This window comes from Ascaphus truei, chromosome 9 (assembly GCF_040206685.1).
Source record: "Ascaphus truei isolate aAscTru1 chromosome 9, aAscTru1.hap1, whole genome shotgun sequence".
In the NCBI taxonomy this organism is placed as follows: Eukaryota; Metazoa; Chordata; class Amphibia; order Anura; family Ascaphidae; genus Ascaphus; species Ascaphus truei.
In genome coordinates this window covers 69,412,289-69,424,766 of record NC_134491.1, presented here as the reverse complement: position 1 = coordinate 69,424,766, position 12,478 = coordinate 69,412,289, and the positions used below count along the sequence as shown (strand labels likewise).

The 12,478-nt window shown below is 37.7% G+C and overlaps 1 protein-coding gene across 2 annotated transcripts in view; it reads left to right on the top strand.

Moving 5' to 3' along the window:
- TRIM33 (tripartite motif containing 33) overlaps positions 1-12,478 on the top strand; it is a 134,395-nt gene that overhangs the window by 83,128 nt on the left and 38,789 nt on the right. For both annotated transcript variants that reach the window (XM_075615336.1, XM_075615337.1), the window contains exons 5-8: positions 5,215-5,331; positions 5,615-5,729; positions 6,644-6,790; positions 9,291-9,408. In XM_075615336.1, coding sequence (XP_075471451.1) covers positions 5,215-5,331; positions 5,615-5,729; positions 6,644-6,790; positions 9,291-9,408 — 497 coding nt within the window. The remainder of the gene's footprint in view (positions 1-5,214; positions 5,332-5,614; positions 5,730-6,643; positions 6,791-9,290; positions 9,409-12,478) is intronic.

The window sequence follows — 12,478 nt, the reverse complement described above, 5'->3', positions numbered from 1 at the left end:
AGCTTCAGCCGACTAAAAGACTTATTGAGATGTATGCTTGCTATTAAAGGCAGGAAAAATTAATGGGTTCACGAGCGAGCAAGTCTCTGATTTCATTACAAGGGTGAAAAAATTGAAATGGCAGTGAGCAGTACATAGCGCATGAAGAAATTATCATCATTGAATAAAGATGGTACTCTACGTGGATCCCACAAAACCCTAAAAATGAGCAATATCTCCCCAAAAACCTGTCATATAATTAAAACCCAACCCAATGTAACAAAATGTGTCCTAAATTTGGTTAATCTCCTAAAAGGTACTATGTGCACATTAGAGCCCCAAAATGGAACGTATAACATTGAAGATTTCATGTGATAATGGTACAGTGCTTGGTTACAGTAAAAAAGGCTGCACAGAACATACAATATAGAAATGTAGACCGTTTCTGAAAACAGGATAAAAACAGAAAATCTAAATAAGTTAGCACAGCAATATCCGATCCTTCAGAGGGTTTGAAGTTGAAAAGAGAATCCACACGTATATTTTCATAACACACCCTCAATGTTAAATTCTACTTTTGTTACCAAAAAGTTCTGTTTTTATACAGGACAGTACAGAAATACAGCGCTGATGTAATTACCAAACTGATAGAATACATCCTCACACACAACTGCTTCAACAAGGAAATGCACCTACAACTAATGGGTACTGCAATGGGTACCAAGATGGCACCGCAATATGCCAATCTTTTCATGGCAAATCTTGAACAAAGATTCCTAACTACATGCCCCCACACACCCTACAAATTCTACAGATACATTGACCTGTTTATAATATTGACAGAGGGTGAAGGAAACCTACAACAATTCCACGAGTCCCTGAACTCATTCCATCCATCAAATAAACTCAAAATGGATTATTCTGCGAACCTAGTAAACTTTCTAGACACAACAGTAACACTGAAAGATGGCACACTACACACATCTGTACACAAGAAACCTACAGACAGATGCAGTTACCTCCACAACTCCCGCTTCCATCCCACTCATACAAAACAAGGCATCATACACAGCCAGGCTATAAGATAAAACCGCATATGCTCTGACACTGAAGACAGAAACCGGCATCTCACAACCCTGACCGAATCGTTCAGACAGAAGGGATACAAACCAAAGACCATTGCCAAAACTATTACATCTGCACTAAAACCCCACGAGAACACCTACTACAATACAGACAGAGAACCTGCCATATGCATACCACTAGTGGCCATATACAAACCTACCCTAGGGCTGGTGCCATCTGTCCAATCACTTCCCCTGTCTAAGAGCAAATTTCCCTCTTTGTGAAAACCTGAAAGCTGATTGGCTGAAAAACTTGGCAGGGTGCCAAAAATTCCAGGCCATTACTGATTGGTTAAAATTCCGGGCATTATCCAATCGGAGAGCAGGGGTTTCAATAATACCTGGAATTTACCAGCATTAGCCTATAATTACAAATATATTGAAGTTTAACATACTCTTGAAGTTTTCTTTATGATGGCAAGATTGCTCTGTCAGTGGTTTACAATGGTGTTGAAGTCTGTCACCAAAATGACACATTTCTGTCCCCCCTTGTCATTGAAGATTGACCACTTTGCTACTAGAAAGGCAAGGGGTTAAACATCGTGTACACACTTATAATAAAAATTAAGTTTAAATAACTGTTTCACATGCTGTTATGTATTCACTAAGTTGACAAAGGAAAGCTATTGTCCTTGTAGCAGTGAGCCATACGTTTTGAGTTGCTTCTGCTTTATAAAGTATTTAACTAGGAAACGTTACATTGAAAAACACCTTTCATTTTCGTTGCATATTCTGTGATGTAGACTGCTATTCTCCTTGGCTTCAAAGGGAGAAGGTTCCGAGATCCGATCTCTTTTTCAAATGTTTAGTAAAAATATTAACTAGTATAAACTGGTATGTATTGCATTCACCTAACTTGACCATACAAAACTGGTAAAATCTAGGTGCTTGCATTAAATACATTACCGAGGGGTAATATGATCTTGTTTGTTCAAGTTTTAACAGACCTGTGTTGGTTTGAGCTCTAAATATAAAATGTTTTTAAAATAAATAAAGTTTAGTGTAGGTTATTCCTTTAGAAATATACATTTGTGTTGGTTCCTTTACTATTATAACAGGGTTCAGCAATCTACATTGTAAAATGTATTCACATTACACTAGATGAATTCCTGTAATGCTAGTTTGAATTTTTCTTTGTTAATGAAGTTTTCTGCCATTTCTGCACATGAGTTAAGAACCAATTAAATGAACTAGGTTTTGTAGTTTCAGATCATAAACACTGTCCCTCATTTTTTAACGATCATGAACCACTTTGATAAGTAAAAATGTAATTATCTAGTTGGAAGAGTCATTTATACTTGTATCTAAAAACTTGTCTGGACAGCATACATATACAGCTCAACCCCGTTATAACACGATCCGTTACAACGTGAATCCGCTTATAATCCCAATTTTCGTATTTATGAATACTTTACATCATGAATATTGGTATCTTAAATACTTTATTGTACATTGCATACAATTATACATTATTTCTAACGCGATCCGCTTATAGCGCGATGTGATTCTTTGGACCCCAAGTACAGCGTTATAAGGGGGTTGAGCTGTACATAAATAAAAAAAAACAGCTGTAAAAATTAATTTGGTTAAATGAAAAACATGGTCACTTGACTTATTGTCTCACTTTTTTTATATATATATTTTTTATGTTGCTCATAGAGGATATTCTTTAATTTCAATGAAGGATTTTAGCCTTGTCTCCAGTCGACAGTCAATCATAGTGCTGCCTCTAAAATGTTGTTTAGCTGGTGACGAACTGTTATTATAGATGCAGATATATTTTCGTTGACGACTAGGATCCATTGCTCACTTCATAGAAAATGATCTATGGTGTTAATTTCTACAACTGCAGTAATCTTTCAACCTTGTCAGCACAAGTGGTGCATTGTAGAGCGGTCTAAAAATGTCCGTCCTTTATAGGGAACAGAACTGTCACAACATTTCTTAATTTTATTTATGATATAAATTGGCATACCATTTTTTTCACAATACCAACAATATTTTTACATATTTTAGCTTAGAATAGTGTTTTGACCACAAAAAACAAAGCCTGAAACTATAATACCTATTACGATCACTCATGAGAAGTTCATTTTTTGAGACTAGGTTAAGATGAAGTTAGTCTCTTAAGAATTTAAACATGGTAGGGAATCGGGATCCCTGAAGCTGAACTGTATCATTTTTAGATCTGGATACTCCCTGTTTCCCAAGATAACCAGTTGTAAAGGTAGTACCGGTGCTGTCCCCTCCCCATTATGCAGTCCAGTAGTCTGGACATACTGTGTTGAATTGCTCGCTCTAAATGATACTACAAACACAAACAAAACCGAGTGCTACATCCAATGGCAAAAATACACAGTGAAATGCCTATATATCTCTTGAATAAAAGGGTCTTTTAGTTTAACACTTTGGCCAAAACATTGTCAGCCTGTGAGCCCTTTCAAGGCATGACCACAAAATCACAGGTCCTAACACTAATTAAAATTCTTAACCTGTACAATACAAGGAAGAATGATCATAATTGATCTGTCATAATCCGCTGCATGGTTCTAAATCTGATTGAAATTCTTATTTACCTGGACAATACCAGGAAGAATGCTCTGTATTAGAACTGTCACAATTGGCTGCATGCAAAGACCTGTGCATGTGGAAAGTGGGATGGGACAAGCTTTAAACCTGGGACGGAGGGGCCAACCTCCAAATCAGCTGTGACCAGCTGGACAAAATTAACAAACACACAAATACCCAGTAAGCTCATATAAGCCCCAAAAATTACCACAAAATATGTATGCATATAAATGCCAGAACTGGGCATGGCAATATATACTACACACAAATAGAGCCCAGTAGCACTCCATTTCTTGCATTTATATGCATATACTGTATATATATATATTTTGTGGTAATTTTTGGGGCTTATATGAGCGTGCTGGGTATTTGTTTGTTTGTTCATTTTGTGTGTGGCTCTGTTTGTGTGTGTTTGTAGTATATATTGCCATGCCCAGTAGCACTCCATTTCTGGCATTTATATGCATATACAGTATATATTTTGTGGTATTTTTGTGGGCTTATATGAGCTTACTGGGTATTTGTGTTTTTTCTAAATGATGCAATGTCTACAAAAGCTAGTTTTAGAAATACAGGCAGTCCTCGGTTATCAGACACAATGCGTTACTCAAAATGGCGTTGTAAAGCGAAACGTTGTAAAGCGAAACACGTTTTCCCATAGGAACACTGTTTAAATGAAAGGTTCCGTTCCTGAAGGCATTTTTAACACTAAAATACACAAAATATTTTATGCAGGCAATAAGATATGCAGGCAATAAGATATGCAGCACACACATAAATTATATAGTGTATATACTGTATTATATATATATATATATATATATATATATATAATATAACATAATAAATAATATGTTATATAGTATAATATAATATTATATAGTATAATATTATATATATACGCTCTTACGACGCTTTGCGACATTGTTTATGTGAATGTGTGTATATATATATATATATATATATACACACATACACACATACACAATGTTGCAAAGCGTCGTAAGAGCGTTGGATAAGCCATTTTGGCGTTGTAAAAATGAATATAGGTATGCATTGCATAGCGTTGGATAAGCCATTCGTTGTAAAGCGAAGCGTTGTAAAGCGAGGACTGCCTGTATTCTGCTTTCCGTGTAAAATTATTTTTAGGATTGTACATTGAACAAAAAACTCCATTAAAAAATAAATCTTATCCATAGAGACAGTGGCAGCGTTTGATATCCCAATTGTCAATAAATAGAAAGATAACATTCTTAAACTGCTGCTACTGTCTTGAACAAGTTTACAATATTTTCAGGTTTATACATTACTTTCCAAGAGTTGTGGACTCAAAAAAATAAAATAAAAAAAAAAGCATAATTAACATACTTGGACATTTTTTCCCCCATGTATGTCTGCAAAGAATTTGGGTTCCTTTTAGTGTAGCGCAATTTCTATTTTAATTGTATAAAGCAAAATGCGTAAATTATGTTTGTGATGTGAGAATTACTGATTTGTATATAAGTGTGTAGCTTCTAATACATCCATGTTCTCTTTTTGTAAGGTACCAATTTTTGGAAGAGGCGTTTCAGAACCAGAAGGGTGCCATTGAAAACTTATTGGCTAAGCTTTTGGAAAAGAAGAATTATGTACATTTTGCTGCTACGCAGGTTCAAAACAGGTAATCATTTAGTTTAAAAGTTTTTAGCTTAAACCCCACCCACCCCCCAAAAAAACACTTTGAAATTTAACAAATGAAAATATGTTAAAGAATATTCAAACTTTTTGTTGTTGCAGTTTAGACCATTCTTTCATTTTAAAGCAGTAAAAGTTTGTTGCGTTATAAGAGAACCTATCTTCAGTGTAATTTTTATTTCAAATCAACCTAAATTAACTTTTGACGTTTAAACAAAAACAGATTGCTTTAGACAAGTGTACAATTTCTTTTTCTTGGTGCTCTACAGGATAAAAGAAGTGAATGAAACCAACAAACGAGTAGAACAGGAAATTAAAGTGGCTATTTTCACCTTAATAAATGAAATTAATAAAAAAGGCAAATCTCTTCTTCAGCAGCTGGAGGTAGGATAAATGTTTGTTTTGCTTTGCGACCTTTTGCTTTTGTCTGATTTTATTCTAATCGGATTATAATGCGTGCACATGCACGCACTCTCATCCTCTCCCCATCACACACGCATGCACTCTCCCCATCACACGCGCACGCCTGCTCTCCCCCCCTCCAGCGCTCAGTTCATCAAAGAGGGGGAGGGATGTGCAGTCTTATTGACTGTCCCTGGGTGAGTGATGGGTCGTTCTGTTTGAGAGCGATGTGCAGACATCCTTTAGTTTTATTGATAGATCGATCATTCATTTCAATTTATGCAGCATTGGCCCTTCACCCACCATTGCAAAAAACAAATTCAGCACGTGTTCAGAAAAATACATTTTAGTTTTACAACTTATAAAAATGCTGAATAACTTCTCGATCAACTTCACTCGTACATTGCCTACATGCTTTTATGTAGCCTGTAGTTACTTCAGATGTGGAACACTTTAACGTAAAATAGGTGTGCTGCACCATCTGATGTTGGGTTTACGCACTGAAGGTTCTAACTGAATATTATGTTGGAAGATCACAGATTTAAAATTTTCCTCTACCTAAAAGTTTACCATACAATTTAAAACCAGCCTTGGGTACCCTACATCTGTATAACTCATTGGGCGTGTCATCTTGGACAATCCTTGCTATTCTAGTGTTCTCACCACAAAGTTTGCTCACAAATTCCTTTGCCACCCTGTAGTTTCTTTGCAATGAATACTTTCATGCAATACCCTCTAGATTTGGAGCTCGTTACCTTTCGTATTAGTCAGAGCCCTCATGTATTTTGCCATCTGTAAAATGTTAAACACGCCAATATTCATAATATATATCAACGCACTTAATTGTCGTTAAATTGTAGAGCATATATTAACCTGTTTATGTTGCTTCTCTTTAGAGTGTTACAAAGGAACGGCAGATGAAACTTGTGCAGCAGCAAAATGACATCACAGGTCTTTCACGGCAGGTGAAACATGTGATGACCTTCACAAACTGGGCCATTGCAAGTGGCAGCAGCACCGCTTTACTATACAGCAAACGCCTGGTATGCTGCACTTAACAAAATCATTTTCTTGTTAACCAGTGTTTTGAAAGATTCAGTAAAAGTGGTGTTTCAAGTTGCGATTCCAAAGTTTGAATCCACAAAATTGATGTGCATGGAAACTACAGCTTAACCCTGTTATAGCGCGGTCCTCCGGGGCCACCCGCGACCACCCCGTTTATAACGCGGTGGTCGCGGGGAAAAAATGGTCCCCCCACGTTTTTTTTTTGTGGTGGTACCGTGTCCGCTAGAGGGGGAAATCGGAGAACTCTCCCAGCGTTCCCAGACCCGGTGGGGCAGTGGCAACAGCACACAGCACTTACCCGGCACCTAGCAGCTCTTCTCTCTGTCTGCTTCCTGCTTCTGCTTCCGTCTTGCGAGAGCAAGCTCCCTTAAATAGACAGTGTGTGTCAGTGTGCTGTGTGTGCAGGGTGCGCTGTGAGTGTGTGCAGGGTGCGCTGCGAGTGTGTGCAGGGTGCGCTGCGAGTGTGTGCTGCGAGTGTGTGCAGGTTGCGCTGCGAGTGTGTGCAGGTTGCGCTGCGAGTGTGTGCAGGGTGCGCTGCGAGTGTGTGCTGCGTGTGTGTGCAGGGTGCGCTGCGAGTGTGTGCAGGGTGCGCAGCGCAGGGTGTGCAGCGCAGGGTGTGCAAAAAAACCTTCAATTTTTTATTTATTTATTTATTTTTAATTCGGGTTCCACGCTCAAACCGCGTTATAGCGGATCGCGCTATAACGGGGTTGAGCTGTATCTAATGACACACATCATGGGGCAGTCACTCTGTAGAACCCAATTTAAAATCCGTTTTTCAAAGTTTATTGAGAGGTTCTGTGATGCTTCAAAAGGTCTACAATCTTAATGCTGTTTTTAGAGCAGTTCTGTCCCATCATGTTTAGTTAGCTAAAAACACAAACTCCCAAAATAACAATTCATGAAAAGGTCATTTTGATGCTCTTTTTAAAGCAAATTACTAAACTAATTTTGTTTCTTGGCAGTTTTTAATTTAAATGTTTCTTAAAGGCCAAAAGCCTGAAGTAGTGTTCACACATGGTAACTCCTGTTTATTCTCACTTGTTCCACACCAGCACCAGGCTGTTTGAGAACGATTCAGTCACCCGTAAAGTCAAATTTGTTTCTTGTGTAAGTCTGTTTTCTTTGGACCTTTTTTTATTCCAATCTTATCTGGTAAGTATTACCCTTTCATAGGTAGCCAAACAAAACATTAAATGGATTAACTATTTACGTGCACGAACAACATTTTGCCACAGTCATCAGAAAATAGGTATAGATTATAAACACTGCAAAAGCATTTGGTTACTTACAGGGACAAAAAATGGTTACGAAAATATTTTAAAATACTGGCACTCTATTTTATTTAGAAATTGTGTTCCTAGTCTAATATATCTATATATCTCTATATCTATATCTATCCTACTAAACATGCCACTGTCATTAGTATACTTTCGTCTTAGAATTGTCCGTCTCATTAAAGAGCTAATCTAAACACTTTTTTTTTTTTTTTAACAATTCAATTTAAGTCTTCATTAAATGTAACCATGGTTAAAGCAAAAAATGTCTGCTTTTGTTTTTATTGGAAAGTAAGCCATTATTTGTCTTCAAAGCCTCTGAATGAGGAAGTGTTTGTAAAAGCAAGTGTTTAATCTAACATTATCCATCATGTTCAGCGTTTCAATAAAGCGTAAGGGAAGAAGAGAAAGGGGGTTTTGCCTGTAAAATTTGTAGTGACGTCACACAAACGGGAGTAAGTGGAGGAAATGAAACCTCCTCCACTTTCTGCTCGCTTTTCAAACTAACATTTACAAATTATTTTAAAATGGCTTGTGATGAATTTTACCAAAAAGTATTAATCGCCCAGATTGTGAACTCTTAAGCATGTAACGGCCATTAGCACACTGGTCTTAGGAGGATTGCTTTTGACATTTTACAACAAAACAAAAATGTTTTCAGACTAGACACTAATTCCTTCCTGCTGCACAATGAACTAGTGGGAGTTTTAGGAAGTTTGTAAATGGAAGAGGAAGTAACTGGAAAGCAGAACATGTGGGGACAGAGGAAATATTTAGTCTGCCAAAAACTCGCAATGTGGAAAAGATAAGTAAAATAGGGAACAGTTTCACTTTAAATTAGGATTGTAAAGCACCATATTATACCAGAAAGTACAGTATTGACACGTGTAGAAGTCGTTCCCCTTTACTATTTCTCCATTTTGTGAGATGCCTATACATAATCAATGTACATGTATAGCAAATATGGAATTGCCATATATATTTTATAACCATCTTAACCCATATTTTCATAAATCGGCCACATGCTTCTATATATCATAGATATGCTAATATAACATTCTGGGAAAAGTAACAATGTAGGCAGGAAAAATGGGACCCATTAAAACTTGATGGGTGACTGTTGAAAAGCTCATTTGTTTCTGTATTGTACGTGATCTGGAGTATGGTTCCTCCTTACTATCTGCCCTCTTTTTCTGTTCAGATCACGTTCCAGTTACGTCACATATTAAAGGCACGATGTGACCCAGTTCCAGCGGCAAATGGAGCAATAAAATTTCATTGTGACCCTACCTTCTGGGCAAAGAATGTAGTTAATTTAGGTAAGAATTCGTTGTGCTTTAACAAAAATGTCTCTGGAATGTTTTTATTTTATTTTTAATTTAAGATCAAGCTGCAAATTATATTTTTTGCAAATAAGGCTCAGATTGCTTTTTTCTGTTGTGTTATACAGGTCATTTATTTTGAAACCAGTAACCCTGTTCGATTTATTTTAAAATATCCAGTGATTATAACAAATCACCATACCATGCTACTAGGAAGCAGGACCATTGACTAACCAATGTAATGTTGAATTTCAAAATCTGAGAATGTAAAAGCCTTTGTGTTGTTCTTGGTACATGTGAGAATTCGGATACGTTGCTGTTAAGAGGAATAAGAAATGTAATAAGTAAAATGTCTCTCTTAATCTATTTCATGTTATTTGTTCCATTGAGTTAGTATAATTGCAGTGGGTGGGGTCGGGATTCACAAAGCTTTGATGGGGTGTTATTGGAGCTTAGTCGTAGTTGATTACCATTTAAGCCAATGGCAATACCAGGCGATTTTACTTTTGCAAATGGAACGTTTAACACTACAATATAAATTAATATAAAAGTAGACTTGTATATTTACACAACTCTGGAGCCCTTTCTGGAAATCAGTGATTTCAAACAGACCCCATTTATATTTGCTTCATTAGCGTGTACATTTTTTTTTTTCACACATTCATTGGTTTTAACATGAATTTAACTTGAATAAAACCTCAGATTTATGTTTATAAAGTTAATCGTGACCGGAAAAAAAAAACAAAATGTGAGAAAATAAAATAATCCTCTATTGTGTAGTAAGTTTAAAAGTTCTTTATCCAAATGTACAAGAGCAATCAAACTACTCACAAAAAGATCAGTTTAAAACGGCATATAGTGCGGATCTGTCGTCCCGCACTCAGTCTTCACATCACATGGGAGCTATCTGACAAAACAAAAGTTTATTCTGGCAAGCCATCAAACACACAAAATACAGTCACAATGAAACACTCACCAACTGGGGGCCAGTGGGGCAAGAAACTAACCTCAACTAGTTGCAGGGGCCTGATTCAGTAGGCTTGCCCTGTAAGTAGTCTTCCCTGGCTTTTCAGTGCTATTCAAGCAATAGCACTTTCGAGAATCCCGCCAGCCGTGTCTCTGATTCCCAAACTGTTCAATTTTTCTGATTGGCCGCGCTCCTTACATAGCGCTCGTCCTGCTATACTTTTCATGGAGCAGGAGCTGCCGGCCAATTGGCCCGGATCGTGAGGCTGCAGCCAATCAGGAGGGGGCCGGCTTAGGCACTCTGGAACGCCCCTAGAGGAAGGAGCTGCTGGTGAGCGAGAAATTACAACTGGCCAATGGGAATCGCGCCTACGGGACTGAGACCTGGCAACAGTTCCCTTAGCCAGCCCCATACCTCCCGCTGGGTAGGCGCCGCAGCGTCTGAGGAACAAACGCTATGTGTCACTGACAGACCGTCCCCAGACCTGATAATTGGCCCTTTCCCGTTCACAATTGCCCTGGTACTTAGACAGTCCCAGCCTTTGTCACGGCCCGTTATTTCTCTGCCTGCAGCCCAGCTAAGTGAAATACTGGGTCTGCATTCGGAGAAATGCTGACAACACAAATTACATCACTGGCCTGCCAACTGTGTGGGGGACATACTAACCTAGGGAATAAGTGCTTTTTATGATACAGTCCCTGTTCCCCAATTCATACAGTTTTTCCCCCCTTCCATCATACAATGATTAGCTCTTTTCTGGAAGGGGTTGCACCAAACATTACATCCAGGCCATAATTGGCCTCAAAGAGGCAGCCATTACACACTGTCTTGGGGCAGCCAGCCAGGCTTCACCTTTATTATGTGAGGCTACACTACCACTGTGTAGTCCAATAGTCCCACGTGAGGAGGTGGAAGTCCAAGGGTAGAACACCAGCATGAAAGCAAGCTCCATACTGTATGCAGTTTTAGACAATGATGATATGAGTGGTTTGATTTACTCTTACATTTGGTTAAAGAACTTTTAAACTTAATGGAGGATTTTTTTTCATTTTCATTCTCTTTCACGTCTTTTGATGAGCCGTTTACTCTGCAACAGAGCAGCATCAGAGCTCCAAGTTTAAGACTGATCTTTTTATTTATTTAGTCTTCTTTTTTTGAGACCTCAGAATACCTATATAGATTGTTGAACCAATTTAATAAACTTAAGCATTTTTTCCAGCGCTCAAGAAGTGCTTGTTGGAGTTCTATATTGTTTTGTAAGCATAATTGTTTTACACACATGGTTTAAAGCACTATAGCGCACATACTTAAAAAAAAAAAGTTTCATCTTGATGACTTGGCTTCATTGATTATGTAAATTGAACACAAGGAAATAACTAGCCTGTTGCCATAAATGGGGCATTTTGTTTTCTTGGTTAAGCCAGTGATATATAATTGTCAGACTTTCAGGAGTGAAATAGAAGTGGCAAATCCAATAAGTCATCACTAATGGGATACAATTTGAAACCTAAATAGAGGAAGTAAAACACAAGTGAAGCGCACCTGAAGAGGCTTTGGGGACACTCCAGAGCTTCCATCATGACGCCTTTTTTTTCTTGCCAAGTAAATATGGCAATTGCAGTCTTCTTTTTGAGCTGTGTGTCCAACTTAAATGATATTTGTGAGATAGAAGGCCACCTTTTATGCTACTTTTCCTACTCTACCAGTGCCAGGCAAAAACAGATGCCATAATGTCGCACCATCCTTATGCAACTGGTGGTCTACACTGCCCAGTTCTTCCATAACACCCTCTTTGTTCAGAGGACATATTAAATACTGTCACACCATAATGTTGTAATTATTTTACTCTTAATTTTTTGGGCCAGTATTGTTATTTTTCCAAAAATCTAAAGTTTACTAGCTGTTCTATTTTATGCTTCAGCGCTATAGAAATATTAGTCGGTGTACACATCATTAGACATTTTGTTAAAAGGTGATATTTAACAGAAACCTAACTATGTAACTACAACTACTGCATACCATAATGGGCCAGATTCTTTGAGGGTGAAATTGTGCCAAACTCCGATAAAGGGTATTGAAGTTTGATTCTGCATAAACAGC